This window comes from Brachypodium distachyon, chromosome 4 (genome assembly GCF_000005505.3).
Source record: "Brachypodium distachyon strain Bd21 chromosome 4, Brachypodium_distachyon_v3.0, whole genome shotgun sequence".
NCBI classification, from domain to species: domain Eukaryota; kingdom Viridiplantae; phylum Streptophyta; class Magnoliopsida; order Poales; family Poaceae; genus Brachypodium; species Brachypodium distachyon.
Genome location: NC_016134.3, coordinates 27239634 through 27258559, shown reverse-complemented (window position 1 = coordinate 27258559; position 18926 = coordinate 27239634). Strand labels below are relative to the sequence as shown.

The 18926-nt window shown below is 45.2% G+C and overlaps 1 protein-coding gene across 1 annotated transcript; it reads left to right on the top strand.

The window, feature by feature from the left end:
- The first annotated feature begins 17697 nt into the window (after window positions 1-17697).
- LOC104585033 lies at window positions 17698-18711 on the top strand. Its single transcript, XM_010240933.1, has one exon. The coding sequence runs from the start codon at window positions 17698-17700 to the stop codon at window positions 18709-18711; it is 1014 nt and encodes a 337-aa protein (XP_010239235.1).
- Window positions 18712-18926: the final 215 nt, after the last annotated feature.

Sequence of the window (18926 nt, the reverse complement as noted above, 5' to 3'; positions counted from 1 at the left end):
TTCATCTCTAGATCTGGTTTTTCGTCTCCATATCTGGGTTTTTTTGTTCCCCTTCTTTTGCGCTTGTTTGTAATAACAATCTGACAAAGATCCGTTGGAATTCGTGGTGCTATAGGTGTGTACCAGATCATCATCGACCGGGAGCAAGGCAAGGTGACCCTGAAAATGTCCGGGCTGCTAGATCCGGCTATCCTGATCAAGAAACTGAAAAAGGCCGGCAAGCCTGCCGAGATCTGGGGCGCCTCCAACGCCTTCATAGGGCAACAACCCAAGATGCAGATGATGACGCCCCAGCAGCAGCAGATGCAGCAGCAACTGCAACTCCAGCAGCAGCAGTCGCACATGAAGAGGCAGCAGGGCAACTCTGGCGGTGGTGCCGCCATTGCCCTGCCGGACTACTACCGGCCCGCCCTCGAGAAGCTTTGTGCGGACGCCGCGGCAGGGAACCCCGTGGCGCTGCAGCAGATCAGGCAGATCCAGCAGGAGCTGCAGACCAAGGGGATGACGCTGCCGCAGCTCATGGGCGAGACTAGCGGCAGTAGTAAGATGATGCCGCCTTCGTCTTCTTCGTCGTTCGTGCCGATGGGGAATAATAATAATCTCCCCATGGACGACGACGATGACAACGACGAAGATGAAGAAGATGACGAGTCTTGGGATGATGGCTGCGACTTTGAGGACGTCAGCGACGAAGAACTGAAAGCGAGGATGATGCAGAAGCAGATGCACGCAGGCGGAGGCCAGGGTGGCAGCGCGATCCCTGCTTCGCAGATCAACTACGGTGGAGCCCAGAAAGCTTCTGCCGTCAAGCCGAACAACGCCATGGGTACTGGAGGCGGCGCTATGGGACTCGGTGGCCCGCAGCAGCAGGTCATGGCGAGGCCTGCTCCTCCGAACATGGGAGCTCCGACGGGCGGGCCCAGGCCCATGGGCCCGATGAAGGGGCAGCAAGGCGGTGCTGCTGCTGCTGGCGGGCCCAGGCCCATTGCCCCACCGGCGCCGGCAGCGTCCTCCCGGGCCCAGGTCAGCCTCCAGAACCTTCAGGCGGCGGCCGCCACCGGGGACCCCCTGGCACAGCACCGGATTCGGCAGATGCAGGAGGACCTGCTGATGAAGATGGCCAAGAACAAGATGCCCCCGCAGGCGCAGCCGCAGCAGCCAACGATTGAGCAGCAGATTCAGGAGATTCAGCAGATGAAGCTCATGGACGGCAACAACAACATGAACAAGATGCCGCAGGCGCAACCGACGCTGCAGCAGCAGATCGAGCAGCAAATGGCGCACATGAAGCAGCAGCAGCAGATCGAGCAGCAGATGGCGCAGCAAGTCATGGATGGGAAGAACAAGATGCCGGTACTGGCCAAGGACCCCAAGTCCATCAAGTTCAACCTCCCCGACGACAACAATGGTGGCAAGACGAAGTGCCTGCCTCTGCCGATCAAGAGCAAGCAGCAGATCAACCAAGCTGCCGGAGGAAGCAAGAACCCAGTTGGTGTCATTGGCCAGCCGGTAGGAAAGAATAAGAGCGTCAGTGTCATTGGCCCTGCTGCTGCCGGTGGCAACATGGGCGGCAATGGTCTGCAGCAGCAGGCTCCTATGATGAGGCCGCCCAAGCCCAACAACATGATGGGCTTCTTCCCGGACCAGGAGATCCCATCAGGCATGGACCCGATCAAGGAGCAGACTGGCGTCATTACTCCACCGCCCGGCGTCATCGCTCCACCATCACAGGCGGTGGCTGCGTACCAGGGCTGCGCCGAGAACATCATGGCCGCGGCGGCGGCCGGGAACCCCGGGGCACTGCAGCAGTACATGGCGATGATGCAGCTCCAGCACCAGCAACAACAACAACAGCGGACGATGCAGCAACAACAGCTGATGCAGCAGCAGCAGCAAGAGATTATGCAGCAGCAAATGATGATGATGCAGGGTCATCCTCATGGCCTCTACCATGGTACCGGCATGATGGCAGGGTATAATAACCCGAGGCCACCTCCGGCCATGGGGTACGGGTACGTCGGCGATGGCCATCTGCCAATGGAACCGTACCATGGCCAGCAGATGATGCCGTTCCAGATGGCGCCGCTTCCCCCGCAACCGCGCCCCGAGACGCCTTTTACCTACTTCAACGACGAGAATCTGGAAGGTTGCTCCATCATGTGATGCCAAGGAAAACCTATCATCATTGTCCATCGTCGTCCCATCATCATCCTCTCGTCGCGTCCCATCCTCGTTTATGCAAATTTTAGTTTAATTCTTGCAAGGCATCTGCTTTAATTAATTACTCTTGTTTGTAAGACTTCAATCCGGCTCAATTTCCAGACTTGTTATCATTCTGTTTTAGCTACCTGTGAGAACTTTGTGCTCCGTTTGCTGTGCTTTTAAAAGGGAGTGTGTGGCCGCATTTCTATTACATCAAATTCTTCGTTTATAGCAGGAGTTGATCATGATATGGCAGATTGGTAAAATTCTGTGGGACATATTGACATGTACATAATAAACATGGAATCATATGCTCCTTTGCTGATTACCACAACTGGTGTACTGGAACAGCTCAACACTACAGAAACGTACCAGAGTGATTATCTAGCTATGGTACATCGATCACCAGGTAATATGCCATGTCAAAATTATATCTAAATCAAATTAGTTGTATGGAGAGCTGTCTTGCAAGGGAATCAACACGGGGGGTTTACTTTCATAGGAATGCATCTGAATTATTGTATGCTTGCAAGGGAGTCATGGACCATAGTGGTACTTATGTGATCGCTGACCATGTGGCAGGAAGCAAGGAACTATATATTGCAGGGTGCCGCCGCCAGGCCAGGTCACATTGTGATTTTTCCTTCGAGAAGGGGAATAGCGCCCCAGCCTTTGCATCAATATATAAATGCACACAGCCATGTCCCAATGCTACTATCGAGCTTCCTGATGTGCTGTGACTCCTGCTATATATCATATAATCTCTCGGGATTTAGGTTTTCTTCTTTACCACTACATAGTTTTTGCAGTAGAATCTCGGGAGAAAATTATGATTTTGGATAGACAATCCGGTTTGGAATTTGCTATCTACTGGAAGGTTTTGTTTCTTGCATGCTAATTATGCTTGGGGGTTTATATATTATCCTATTTTTCCCTACACACTCATATCCGTATTGGCTTAATTATTTTTACAACTCATATCCGGCACAATAACGATACTACTGTATTTTCCTACGGCAAATCATATGCGATTTCATCTCTACTGCTAGTACTTTGTTTCATTTTATATATGTTATTTTCTTTACATTTGAGTTCGCATAAGCACTGTAACTGGATCAGAAGGTCATGGTCATAGGTGGCATATTTCGACGGAATACTCATCTATTGTCTTTGGAATGCATGTGTGGAAAGAGCGTAACCCCAAAATTTTCAACAATGAGTCCATGAAGGAGGATGAAGTTACTTCCAAGGCTTATCAGGAGGATTTCAAGTCCTTTTTGTGGGCTAACGAGGTTAACCCGGTTGTGTGGACTGGTGTTAGAGTGTAGCCGTTTTCTGTGTTTTTTGGGGGTTGTGCGCCTTGGCCCTCCAATTCTAGGCACTTTCTTGTAAATATCTAATTCTCCTTTTTAGTGAACAGCAATACTCCTGCCTTTTCTGTTAAGGCTAACTTAATTTACTCATATCTTTGAAGGTATGAATTGTGTTCATCTTGTCATTATCTGCTAACTGTGGATGGACTCTTGTTACCATGACATATCTTATGCAAACTGATTATCTAGGCATGGTGGACAATCATATATGGTTATTTGAATATAGGTTCTGTTTTCTTATCATTTTAATGGTATATATCTCCCTGATTGACTATCTGTCTTTTTTCTTAAAATACATACGAGTCGACGGAGAGGACCACTGGCAACAGTTCAAATTATCCAGATCGCCTCATCGGTCCTAGGTCCAGATTAGCATGGTACCATGCTATTTTATGCAAACTGATTATCTGGGCATGGTGTAATTATTTATGGTTATTTGGACATAGTTTCTGTTTTCTTATCATTGTATTGGTAGATCTCCCTGGTTGATAATTATATATACTTGTGGTCACGTGTTAACGTCCAGACCCAGGCGCCACTGTCGTGCTTCCTGATGTGCTGCGACTCCAGCTATTAATTTCTCAGGATTTCGTTCTTCTTCTTCATCGCTACATTTTGAAGTTGAATCTCTCGGAAAAAAATTATGATATTAATTGGATCGATATACGATTTGCAATTTGATATCTACTGGAAGGTTTAGTTTCTTGGATGCTAATTATGCATGGGGATTTATATATGATTCAATCCTCCTCTACACCCTCGTATCGGTATTGGCTTAGTTTTTTTCAAAATCATGGGATAGTTGTCCAGATTTTGCTGCCATGACACCATAACGAATATAAATACTACTGTATTCATATTCTACTGCATGTGTTTATTCACACAGGGTGTATCGTGAGAGATGCAATTTTATCTCTACTGCTGCAAGTATTTTTCATTTTTTTAATTTTATTTTGCTTTAAATTTGAGTTTGCATAAACAGTACTCTAATTGGATCAGGAGAACCGTTTGGATTCTCATATTCTTAGAGGCTAACTTATCCTCATGTACCTTTGAAGGTATGAATTATTTTAACCTTGTCATTATCTACTAATTGTGGATGGACTCTTGTTACCATGCCATTTTATGCAAACTGGTTATCTGGGCATGGTGGATAATTATAGATCGTTATTTGTACATAAGTTTTGTTTTCTCATCATCTTAATGGTATTGGCTATCTGTGTTTTTTCTAAAATGGCGGTCTGTAATAAACGGGAGGACCACTGGCCAGTTCTAATTGTTCACATCTCGTTAGTCCTAGGTCCAGGTTAGCATGGTGCTCCTCCCCACCCAGCCATCATCGCCGATGTCGCATAGATCATTTTTTTGTTCTTTTTTTATGTCCGCAATGATATAGAAAATGGAGCTATGACCAGGAACATATTTATTCTTCAAATAATGCTTCCATTTTTGGTGAAATTGCAGGTTTACAGTTGACAATTCCGACTGTACAGCGTACCAACATATATATGATCATGTACTTGGTTATGATGTCTGAGATCTTCCCTTTGTTGTCTTCCCCTGCTGCCTCCTCCCCCAGTGCAGTTCAATCGATGTCAGCCGTAAAAGCTAATGGTAAACAGGAGAAACTAACAATTATACTGTTTTTATACTTATATATCATACCTGGATGCGTGTCTTTTCTGTGTGTGCTGAATGGACATTTGAGCTGGTTGCAAATCTTGTGGTGGTCATTTACCTGCACAGCCTTGTATGGATATAAACATTATGCATACACCAGCTGCAGCTTTATTACAAGTAAATTTCAATCGATGCACAAAACCTTTATATCATTGAAGGATTAATTTGCACCTGTCTGGACAGCACAAGCTGAGAAGATGGCATCATAGCAGTGAGAGGCCCGAGGATCGTCAACTGGGGTTGCAGAGCATGGTGTCGTGGTGGATTCAGGTAATATAACAAATTTGGCCATCGATTGGAAACCTTGGTCACTTTATTAATTTTCCCTCTAGACACCAGCAAGTACTCGATCTTGACAGTGTGAGTGTTGAGACGATTAGTTTGTTGCTAATTGTTTGGTTGGAAGTCAGAATCCTCAAAAACATAATCTTGATTTGTGTTTAAATGAATAGTTTGTTGCTAATCTGTTGAGTTGTTATGTTGTACGTAGATTACAAGGTTAGCTAGTTGTTGTATTTGATGCATGACCTATATATTATATATATGTATATACATATGAGATTTATTTTCCCGGTACCCAGTACGCCTCTGGGAGGGACCGGAGTACCGATCGAGCAAGTGTAGTTTAGTATATTTTCTTATTCTAGATTTTAGTTAAGTATGATTTTTTTTACCTGTCTCTGTAGAGAGAACTAGATCGATGGAGATGAAGGGGAAAATAAGAAACTGCAGACGTCTTTCTTTCTCCATTTTACCCTGTGGGTTAGATTATGCATTTATGTTTTTACCCTTTCCTTCTTGATACTCCATCTTTTTTTACATGATAATTCATACATCCAAATCTGTACCCAAATCAACCTCATTTTATTTATATAGTTCAGAGCCTCGCTCTTCAATTGCATCTACTATTCTCTCCTCCGGCCTCCTAATGGAGCTCGACCGGTGCAGCTGTGCACATGGCAGTGCAGCTTGGCCACCCTGTCACCGAGAAGCTCAATCGGGAAAACTGCCTCTTGTGGAAGGCGCACATCATGCCATCGATTCGCGGTCATCCCCGAAGGAACCATCGTCATGCCACTGAATTAAGCAAATCGATGTCAAAAGGATGAAGGACGACAAAAACTGAACTCCACGGAAAATGGTCCCAAATCAGAGATCGGTACATGAGGCACGATTAGGTACAGTGCCAGCAGCGCAGGTGTGGAGATCAACCACATTGGTCATTTCTGCATTTCATACCCACTCACCCCGACACCCCATCGCGTTCTCCAGGTTAAAAATATCCTGCACATCCCAAAAGCTTCCAAGAATTCGATTTCTGTTCATGAGATTGCATGTGATCAAAAAGTGTTTCTCTTTAGTTTTGTCCAAATTACTTTGTTGTTAAGGATCAGATCTAGAAGAGGGTTCTTCATCGAGGCAAATTGGGAGAGGCGGCCCTTACCTTCTGTCGTCCAAATCTGTCATGAACACTCAAGCAAGTATTTGGTTCTTCGAAGCCGACTATGACACGATGGCACAATCATTAATTTAGGACATCCTTCCTAGTCATCATTCAGCGGATCCTTAGCAAGTTTAATTTTGTCTTCCATGGACAAAGGAGTCCAGTCAAAAGTCGGTTTGTGATGCCTGTCAAAAGGCAAAGTCCCATCAGCTTCACTATCCTAGATCATCTAGTGTATGAGTGCCTCTTGAACTTGTTTTTCCATGTTTGGGCCCTTGCCCCCATCTCTGTGAATAAAGATGATGATGATCATATAAAGTTCATCTGCATTTACCTTCTTAAGAATATAAATATGATGTATCTATATTGTTATATCCGCAATAATATAGAATCCGCAGGGGCTATGGCCAGGAACATCTGTTTTCCTCAAAGGGGTCCACTTTTGGTGAAACTGCAGATTTACCAATCACAATTCCAACAGTAGGGTGCGTCTACGAACATATGATCATACTAGATCATGATGGCGCGCATTGCCACGCCCATCAGTTTCGACAATAAACCTGAATAGGTGAATTGGTGGTAGCTGATGAAATAATAATACAAATATTTGAGGTGACCTTAGCCGATGCAAATCTCGATGAAGGTGTGAATATTTTGAATTACAAGGTCTTCTTTGGATTTACGCAACTCAAATCATATATGGTATGTGAGGCCTAATTCAATTACAAGGTCTTTTCACGATTTTTTTTCTTTTTCTTTTGCTCTCCGGTCGCCTAATCTTTTTCTTTCTCCTACCTCCTTTCTCTCTCGCAAGGTGTCTTATGACTCAAGTATTATTTCAACGATCCATCTGGTGAGATTGTGAAGAATTGTGTCTACTACGACGCTGTTAAATTTTATCTCCATCCAACGGTGAAAGCTCTGGCCAAATTGAAAACACCAAGTGTTGTTCGGATTACTCGCGGCCGTGCGTCACAGCACAAATGGCTGACTTGTTCGCATGTTTCCCGTTGATTCAAGCATTATTTTGACGATCCCTTCGGTGGAACTGTGCAGAATTGTGTCTACTTCCACAGTGTCAAATTTCCTGACGATCCAACGGTGGAATCCTCAGAAAACTTCAAAACACCGAGTGTTGTTTGAATTTCTTGCAAACCTGCCAGACAGCACAAATGTCCTACTTGTTCACATGTTTCCCGCTTCCTCAAGAAAGATTTCGCTGATCCCTTCGGTTATATTGTGCGGAATTTTGTCTACCACTACCATGTGAAATTTCGTTGCGATCCAATGGTGGAATCTTCAGAAAACTGCAAAACACCGAGTGATGTTTGGATTTCTTGCGGCCGTGCAGGACAGAACGAACATCCGAATTGTTCGCATGTTTCCCATTGGAATGAAGAAATATTTCGCTGATCCCTTCTGTGGGATTGTGAGGAATTGTGTCTACTACAATCTCATGAAATTTCGACGAGATCCAACGGTGCACTCTCCGGCAAAATCAAAAACACCGAGTGCTGTCCGGAGCCAGGTGGAAGGGATAGAAGAAAATATTATTTAATGTCCATCATACCAATTTTAATGAAAGGGTACGGAGTGATCTGAATCGTCCTTGTCTTTTCGTTGGGGAGAAGGGGGTGTATTGACTCAGAAGTCATGGTATGTATCCTTTTAGACGAATAGAGGAAGAGATTTTGAAGCACCATTTAAATCACATAAACTGGTGGGAAGGTAAATATATGGATGCATCAAACACGCAAGTTAAACATTTTACGATTGATAGATTACTTGTTGAAGGACCATTATTACATAACCTGATCCATATATCCATATATATTGGAAAGAAATCAAACATGTTTCTGGTAAAGTGACATTCCATTTAACTAAGGATAGCGTCATATATAAGATAAATAATACTCTCGTAGGTTTCTACATAAACCGGTACAAATACTAAGTGAATTGACTTCGGATTTGTCTAATCGAGTGACATGGTATCAAGCATGCGACATCATAGTCTGTTGAAAGCGCCTTATAAGGCAGTGCTGATGCAAACCGCCGACTATTTGCTACATAAGGTGCACTGAAGGAGCACATTGTGTCATTTAGGTTCCTATAAGATTTTTCTATTATTTGTACAATCTTCACCTTCATTAGGAAGACACAGAATTGCTTCCTCTGTGAACTCCTATGTCTAAGAACATGAAAATGAATGTGGAGATATTGCCTTTATTGTCTTCCCTGGTGCGGCGGTGCCTCCTCCCTCCAGTACAGTTCAATCGATGTCCGCCGCAAAAGCTAATATGGTAAACAGGAACTAACAGTTCTACTAGCTAAACACCAGTGCACATCATTTGGTGGTCATTTAGCGTGTACAGCCTTGTTTGGATACATTATGCATAGACCAGCTGCAGCTTTATTACCAAGTAAATTCCAAGAAGGAAAGAAGAGAGACTTATACACCCTTTAATTTTGGTCTGGAAAGCACATGCGGAGAAGATGGCATGTTAGGGATGAGAGGTCTGAGCACACTGCTACATACCTCCTCCGGTGGTCATTCTCAGAAACCGGCCACTGTTGAGGGTCAGCACGCAGCGACCGTTCACAGCAACAGCCACTGTTGAACCCCCAACAGTGGCCATGCATTTTCACAAAACCACCATTGGTCAGCCATTTGCAGTGGCCCTTTTACCAAAACCGCCACTGGTGACCTCGGCAAAAATCTCCATTATCACCTAGCTAATACCTACTGGTGACCTAGGTTATGATTTTTTGTTCCAACCAGTTAAACAATAAAAATGAAGACCTCAACAAAAATAATCACATTTTTTTTAATTTTGATGAATTAGTTATGAATTTTCAAGTTTCAAGGGTCTCGACGGAGTCACCGGTAGAGGGTCTTGTCTATTATACCAGCCACTGATGGGGGGTCATCAGTGGCTGGTTTTAGCCCGCCACTGATGGGGGGTCACTATTGGCGGGTTTTCCAGCCTATACCCGCCACTGTTATAAAATAATAACAACTCCCTCCGATCCATAAAAAGCATTTTGTACTAAGTATAATTTTGTACCAAGTAGACACACTTTTTTATGGTTTGGAGGGAGTAATTCATAAAAAATCCAAAAAATGTGATTCTTTTTCCTGAAGTCTTCATATCTACTCCCTCTGATCCTAAATTCTTGACTCAAGTTTGCCCAAATATGGATGTATCTATTTTTAAAAAACGTCTAGATACATGTAATATTTCGACAACAATTTAGGATCGGAGAGAGTATTTCTTAACAGGTTGGAACAATAATATCACATGCATGGTAACCATTTTCTAAATGAAAAATGGAAGTATTTTGTGAAGCAAGTACCCAAATATATGTGCTGCAAGGTGGTAGGAGGTTAGATGCCGACTGGCTCGACAAAAAATGACAACACAAACAATATGTTTAGCATTAAGATCTTATATTCCTAGTCGTCCAAGCACAACACGGGCGAAATCTCAAAAAAAAAGGCAACATGAACATGAACGTACTGCTAAGCATAGAGTTTATGAGGATCGAGGGGGGGGCCGATGGAATGGGTATTTCCCTTAATTTCCAACTATTGAGGCGCTTCTCAAGATGCTTCTCAACCTATTTCCATTCCGCGAGTTCTGCAATCTGCGGAAGTGAATTGGAGTGCCCAAATAGTTAACGGAAAGCTCTCCCATCGCACATCCAAACAACTAAGAATCCGAAAATCGTAAATGCCGTGTCTTGGGCTTCACCAAAATAGAAGAGCTTACTTTCAGACTAGAAATTGCTCAAACACGTACACAAAGCAAGGTTTCGAGCGTTTGTTGGAGCAGCAGCTTGATTTTCTGCCGTGGCAGAGAACTTCCTGCCGCGGCAGCAATCTACATCCGCACCAGCTTTAAACTGCCTTTGCCAGGTCATGCTCTATAGAGAGTACCATATCGTTTGCATACTGAAATATGGACGATCCATCATCCACCAAGTGATCACCCTGATGCAGCCCCTTTTTTTTTGGAAAAAAAGCTTGACGTCATCATTGACCTTAATAGCCACGCTTCCCCAATAATGAAGCTTTCCACCAAAGAGCACCACTTGGCGGAAAACCTTTCATATTAAACCTGAAAAAAGCCACTTTTCTGCCATACACTATTTCAGAGTCAATTTTAAAGATGGCCATATTCATTATTATTTTTCCTATGCAATTTGTACTCCTGTTTATGCATGCACGGAAATGATTTTTTTACTTAGAAGGAAGAAAATCCCTGATTTCTTAACTAGACAAAAGAAAATAAATCTAAACATGCGTTTGAGGATAGAAAGCATAATAAATGCACGTTCTTTTTAGGAATCAAAATGCCAGGAATAGATGTGAGTGGAATTTAAAATAAAGAGAATACTAAACTGGAGAATATAATTAGAAACAAATTTTGGGTGCTGAAAAAGCATATTTCCGTATGTTCTCTGTCATGGTTCTGGTAGCTGAATGTTGAAACAACATATATTGTACAACACAATCAAAATCACAGTTTCTTTCTACATATATAAAGAATCACAATTGCTATCTACCTATATAAACAATCACAATTGCATTCTATATACGGAAACTGTCTATATCCGGCTGGCTAGCTCCAATGGAAGTTCAAGAAATAGAATTGCAAGTCTGACAGAGATGATGAGGATCACACCACATACAGAGAAATAAAGGAATGACGTCTCGAGCACTTTTGCGAAAAGAAAACAGGTATCTAAGCATGTCGGTGCACGGTCCATTTGTGGATCCTGCGCTGCGTTAACGAATCACTTGGCAGACTGGGAGGCCAGAAATCGGCCATCTATGCGCGGCACATCAATGGCAAGACGAAGATTATAGTGGGCATACTCCAGTCCACGAAGCGTCTCTTTTCCAGCATATGATAACTCACCATGCAGCTTCTCGGATATGCGCCTGTTGAAATTGAACCTCGAGACGCCATAGCATGTTTGGCTTAAGACGCGAACCGTGAAGGTTTGTAGTTCAGGCGTGTCAGTCCCATGCGCTAACCACCAACCCACTGCAATTTGAATTAAGACAGGGTAAGAACTCAATTCCTTTCTACAAAGACCAATACTGAAGCAACACAATGATCCCAGTAGGTGGGCTAAAGTTCTGAAAGTCAAATTGGAAACGAAAAGAAAGCGAACCTTTTATAAGAGATTAGATCTAATTTACCTTGCGGTTTTTCCATCATTTCCTGAATTGCTGAGTCAGAATCGAAAGAACCCAATTTCGTTTTACATACTTCAATTTGTGCTTTCACTACGCTTGGATCATAATGACCTTTGGCCATTCGGGTTATGCAGGCCGCAATACTTCTGCTGATCTCAGCATCATCAGAGGATAGGTCTTTGTGTAAGAGTCTTGGGTTTAGAAAATGACCAGCAACATGGAGTTGGTTGTGCAAATAATCATCCCATATCTTGTCAACCAAATCCCAACAATCGTATTTGGCTCGAAGATTGCAACGTATTTCTTCTTTTGCAGTATCCATGGCCTCATACAAGATTCCCATTGGACAATTGTCAGCTTCCAGCTTAAACAGCACATTGACAAATGGCCATCAAGATCCTTCCGGCCAAGCCCACCTTCACCTTCTAACTTCCCCTTATGTCGTGATTCGGGAACCCCTATGGGTTTGCGGTCCGCCAACCAATCAGTGCAGAACTCAACGCACTCTTCTGCATGATAGCCTTCCATGATGCTTCCTTTGGGACGCCCTCTATTACGAACATATCGCTTCATCACCCCGTTGTATCGTTCGGGCCCAAACTTGTTGTTCAAGAACGATGGCCCTAACAACAAGATCTCATCAGCGACGTGGACCATCAGATGGACCATAATGTCCAAGAACGTTGGGGCAAGAACATCTCACATTCGCACAATATTTGTATCATTGCGTCCCTCAATTGCAGGCAACGGTCCACCCTGATCGACTTCTGGCCGATCGTGTCGAAGAAGTCACAGAGCTTCTGACGTCTCTCTCACCCATGGCTCCATGTAGCCTCTTATTACAACCGGAAGTTGCTGCGTGACAATCAGGTGGAAGTCATGAGACTTCATGCCAACCAGCTTGTGGCTCTTCATGTCAACGAGTTTCTTGATGCTGGATGAGTAGTTCGATGAAACTTTGATGCCATGGAGACACTCGCACATTCTATGCAGCTCGGCTTTGCTCAGACTGTAACACGCAGGTTTGCATCGCGTATATATCTTGCGTTCACCATTCTTGTTTTCCTGCGGAGCCTCTTCCTCTATCAGCCACAGCTTCTCCCTTATCCCCATCCATTGCAGGTCCTTCCGTGCCTTTGGTCCATCTTTTGACTTGTCTGCGTGGTGCATCATCAAGCCCAATAGGCTGTCGCACACATTCTTCTCGACATGCATGACGTCTATGGTGTGACGACTCTGTAAGAACCTCCAGTAAGGCAGGTCCAAGAACACGGACCTCCTCTTGTACGTAAGGTCGCTATCTGGACTAGCAGCCGGCTGTGCTTTCCCGGCCATGACTTCGAGGTCCCTGACAATTTCGTATACTTCGTGTCCAGTCAGTTCCCTCGGTTTGTGCCACCTCTCTGCCCTCCCGTTGAAGTTTTTCTTATCATCCCTCCACGGGTCCTTCATCTCCGGCCACTTACCGTGTCCCATGTACACAATCTTTTTTGATTCTGGCAGGAACAATCCTTCTGTCTCGTTCCCGCACTTTGTACACGCTTTGTACCCGTGTGTTGACTGGCACGATGAGTTCCCGTTCGCCGGGTAGTCATGCACACATGTCAGGAGAGCTGCTCGAAGGGTGAACTGCTCCCTCTTATGAGCGTCCCAAACCTTTCGACCCTGATCTCAAAGCTCCTTGAGCTCATCCTTCAGCAGCTTCAGATACACGTTCAGATCAGCTCCAGGCTGCTTAGGGTCTTTTATGAGCATTGATAGGTGGATGTACTTCCTCTTCATGACAAGCCACGGGCAACTGGATTCGAAAGTTTAGCCCCTCTGCAATAATTAACAATATATTATTCCTAGCACTCATGCATGTATTCAAAGTGCAATCTCATAAATTATTGCATTTACTGATATTCTACTGATAAACCAGTGTTAGCTGGGAAATTAAGCAGACTACTAATATTCCGTAGTAAAGTGTTTTTATATAAGAAAAATGTTGAACATTTTGGGAATATTTACATATTAATATCGTTTTTCAATGAAAAAGTAGTAAAATGCACCCGTTCTCTTAATATTATTGAGGAGGTTCCAAGTTGATTAGTCCTATAAATATGAAAGCGCACATCTGGGTCCTAATTTTACTTAAGTTATTCACGTGAGGTCCTAAACACGCCCGAGAGACTTTTACCATCAGACGCTCGTGGCTCGCTGACTAAGGCCACATCAGCCTAGGGCTCCACATTACCCAACTAATGCCTTGGACATCATGCAAGAAGCCCCTTAGGTGAGTCAAACTCCTCAGCCGTAGTCCATATTAACTGATGGCGATTGGAAGGCGACGCAAGGCGGAAGAGGTGCCGTGCCGCCGAGCATAGCCGACCACAGGTAACATACAAAATTGTTGTCACAAATAGAACAAAAAACAAAGAAAGTAGCCGGGTTATATCCTCCATGTTTTTCAAGAACTCTTTCATCACATGATCGTTGCCATTGATCTACCTGGCTAGCCATAATCTCACATCCATTATTTGGCTCCCCTCCCCTCATCTTCTTCCTCCACTGCTTGAGTCAAGACACAAGAATCAGCACCAATCCAAGCTAAATAGTCCACACATAGTTGTATTCTCCACCTTCCTAGCTAGTGATAAAAACTACAACCTGAGGTCCCCTCTACCCAAACCAACAAAAGAAATGAGGAAGAGAAAGCGTCTAGTGTGGAAAGAATTTAGCAAGTAGAAAGGCAAATAATGCGATCACGTTTCCTTCCCTAGTTTCCCTGACGACGAGCTGACGTGCAACCTCGACGACATGGCAGCGGCAGACGAGGAGTAGTGAAAAGAGGATGACAGGAGTGACAGGTATAGCTCTCTTAATTATGTGATGTTATCCAAATTTTAAGCCTTGCCATCCCTCAAAAGCTCATACCTCAAAAAACGATGTCCGGTCGGGAGTGATGCTAAGCCTTCTACTCGGAGCTTGGGTAGGTCAGAGATTGAGATTAACCGGTCAGGAGAAGAAGAGCTGGAGGACCGGAATATGGAGGCGGTGCAGGACTGGAGGACCGGGAGAGAGGGAGGCGGCTAGGGTTAGGGCGTTTGGAGTCTATGAACTGAAAAGGAGGGTGAATGTTAGATTAATCAAGAGTTGAGTTTGTTTAGGACATGTACGTGTGGTGATGAGCACGTCGTGTCTGAGTCTAGATAGGTTAGTAGTACGTGGCTAATTAGTAGCAATACTAGTAGGTTACGGTTGGAGTCCTAGTAGTGTTAGGAGTTGGTTTTGGTGTGCATATATATACATGCACCAGGATCAAGCTTGTAACGTGAGTTGGGAGAAAGAAATAAAAGAGAAAAATAGAGGGCACGATATGCGTCCTTGGCCAAATAATCTTATGATCGTCGTGTGCGTGTGTGTCTTCATGTGATTGATCTTTGGGCAAACCCAACATTTGGTATCAAAGCGAGGTTAAAGATTTGACGACGCGCTTGCCCCGGGGAGGCGATGTGCTAGCGCCTCGGGGCGGGCAATCAGCGGCGGAGCGGTGTCCACGGATAAGAGCGGTCAAACGGTGGCAGTGCGTGAAGAGGTGTTCAGCGGATTGGATCGGGCAATCGATGGCTGTGCAGTGGAGCGACGTTCAGTAGATCATATAGGACTATCATCGCAGTGGACCGATCTCCTAGTAATGGGAGATCATCCTGATCGTCGGAAAGTACTCGACATTGGGTCAAGCTGCGTATGTACGTCCAGGTCAGCGTCTGTGAGTCGTGGTTGTGTCCAAGTGCTCATCTGTGTGGGACTCTGTTGCAGCGGAAGTGCGTCATGGTCGAAGGGCTGTCCGGTGAGGTGTATCACTGAGGGCGAAGACGTGCATGCAGACAAGGTGGCAGGTGTCATCTGTGTGTCTCGGCAAGAAGACAGAAACTCAAGCGTATAGTGGGGCGGTAACCAGTGAAGGTGAGTCTCTCAATGAGGACATGTCTCTACGTGGAGCTATGGGTTTAGCTAGCACGTATTGCGCTAGGTGTGGGCGGTGCAGTCCATGCGGGAGCTAGCATGACTGGGAGTCTGGATCATACGTTGAATGTAGTCAACGAGTCGTGAAGCTGCGGATGAGTCAAGATCAGGGGAAGCACAAGGAAGACAACAAGTCTTGATTAAGGGAAGATTGTTAGATTAATCAAAAGTTGAGTTTGTTTAGGACATGTACGTGTGGTGATGAGCACGTCATGTCCAAGTCTAGATAGGTTAGTAGTACGTGGCTAATTAGTAGCAATACTAGTAGGTTACGGTTGGAGTCCTAGTAGTGTTAAGAGTTGGTTTTGGTGTGCATATATATACATGCACCAGGATCAAGCTTGTAACGTGAGTTGGGAGAAAGAAATAAAAGAGAAAAATAGAGGGCACGATACGCACCCTTGGCCAAATAATCTTATGATCGTCGTGTGCATGTGCATGTGCGTCTTCATGTGATTGATCATTGGGCAAACCCAACAGTGAAATTGGGGAATTGGAATTTCCTGATTCCATTTCCAAAGGCCGTTTGGATGTTTGTGAAGTCCACTATAGGAATTCGGCCCAAAATTTTAGCAAGAACAAGAAACTGGCGTAACTACAAACCAAATCTGGTCCTTCAAGGTCAGCATTCGGCTGCTGCTCGGACGAACTGAACTGTTCGGTATCGTGTGCAATGAGGTCAGCATTCGGCTGCTGCTCGGACGAACTGAACTGTTCTTCTTTGAGATGATGGCGACATCCTGCTGGGCGGTAACCAAATTTGTCTGGTAACCAAACAGTAAATTCGTGCCCCCCCCCCCCCCCCCTCCTAAAAAATCACTGCTCGGTAGCCAAAACCTTGGTCCATGACCAGTAGCTAGCTAGCATCTCGACGCTGGCAACGCTGTACGTGTTGGCTGGGGAGACGGGCGCTCGGCTGGAGAAGACAGAATGGTAAGAGCTAGAGTATGAAGACCGTTAGTATAATAATCTGCCCATGCATGACTTAGTTCCTTATCTTGGTCTTAACGATAATCATATTTGGTATGACCAATGCACCAAGGGACGTACATAGGATTGTTTGATATTGAACCCTGAACTATTTATCTTGAGGTTTTTCTTTATTCCAGAATCATCTTTCTTTCTCTCTTGAGAATAATGTTCTATTATATGCATTCTTATTCTTGAAATGCAGAAACTCAAAGCCGGTACAGACCCGAACTGCCGGTGCTTGGCTACGCACACACACATCAAGATATGCAGGACCTGTATGTTCATCCAAATATGTCGAGAAAATATAGCAGGTCATCCAAATTGATAATTTTTATTTGGAATAGGAGAAGTTTGGAAGTGCAATCGTGAATGCCTATGTAAGCATAAGGTCAAATTCGAATAGGTTTATTTCTGGTTCATACCTAGTTCTAGTCGGTTTAGGAGTTGTACAGGGGAATCAACGAGTTGGTCTCCTAGTCGTATTCAGTTAGGCTGTTAGATGTTGAGTCGGACTGGCCTCTGGCCGTGTATAAGTACGGGCATACGGTGCCTTGTTATCCTAATCCCAGAAAATAGAAAAAGAGAAAAAACAGGCACGATACGTGCCTGTGGCCATCAATTGATCTTCGTGTGTGGCTTGGCGTGAGTGCTGGCTTGATTGATTTTGCTAGCTAGCTTGTACATGCGCGTCTCGCCGGAAATCAATTAGCTTGCTGTTGTTGCTTGCGTGAGAGAAGTTTAGGCCTGAGTTCCAACATTTGGTATCAGAGCCAAGGTTAATCCGGCAAAACGGTCCCTAGTACACGGGAGCTATGCCGACGGATGCGGGGACGTCGGGAGCCGCGGCTGGAAGGAACTCAGCACCGGCGACGTTTCCAAGGCTCGATCGCAGCGACTACAGCATGTGGGCAATGAAGATGGAGGTGGCTATGGAATCTCAAGAGATCTGGGACGCAGTCGACCCTGGCGGCAACACGTACGCCAAAGGAGCGGCGAACTATCGCATTGATCGCCTGGCGTTGGCGGCCATCCATGCGGCTGTGCCGAACGATGTGCTACAACACCTGAAGGGAAAGAAATCTGCGAAGGATGCATGGGATACGATCAAGACCCTACATCAAGGACACGAGCGTGTCCGGGAGGCAAACCTTCAAACCTTGCTGAAGAATTATGAGAGTTTGAAGATGGGAGAAGACGAGGCGGTCGACGCGTTCGCAGCGCGTGTAAGGACGCTCGTTAACGGGATCCGCGACCTAGGCGAGACACTCTCCGAGATCTCCGTGGTTAGGCGGTTCCTACGCGCGGCATCACCAAAGTATATCCAGATCGTAACCTCAATCGAGCAGTGTGTCGATCTGAAGACCCTCACGGTGGAGGACTTGGTGGGGCGCTACAAGGCGCACGATGAACGACTCCGGATGGTGTTTGGAGACGGCAAAGATGACGAGCATCTGATGATGACCCGTGCGCAGTGGTCTGCTATGGCCGCAAGGAAAACTGGCGATTCGTCATCGTCCAGTGGAAGAAGAGATCAAGCTAAAGGAGGAGGTCGAGCACAAGCAAAGAAAGCTCCTCAAGGTACCGAGGAGAAAGGTGCGGCCCCCAAGAAAAAGTTTGATCGCAAGAAGGTTAGGTGCCACAACTGTGGAATATACGGGCACTTCAAGTCAGAGTGCCGAAAGCCACAGAAAGAGAAAGCATATATGGCCAGGGAAGAAGATGATGATCCGGCGCTGCTGATGGTAGAGATGTGCGAGCTGATGGAAGAAGGTCAAGAGGAAGTCATCGAGGAGAAGTCTGAGTCCGTAACCCTTGTTGAAAAGTAAGTCTACCTACATGATAAAGCAAGAGTGAAGGCGGGCAATGTGTGGTACCTTGACACGGGCGCTAGCAATCACATGACTGGCGACAAAACCCAATTCGCAGAGCTTAACCTAGCCGTGGGTGGCTCGGTGCGTTTTGGAGATGGTTCCACGGTGGCGATACAAGGGCGAGGCACAGTTCTTTTCGAGACAAGATTTGGCGATCACAAGGTACTAAC

Excerpts from the sequence above, each read along its gene's own strand:
- LOC104585033 (XM_010240933.1), top strand. The coding sequence starts at position 17,698 with ATGCCGACGGATGCGGGGACGTCGGGAGCCGCGGCTGGAAGGAACTCA.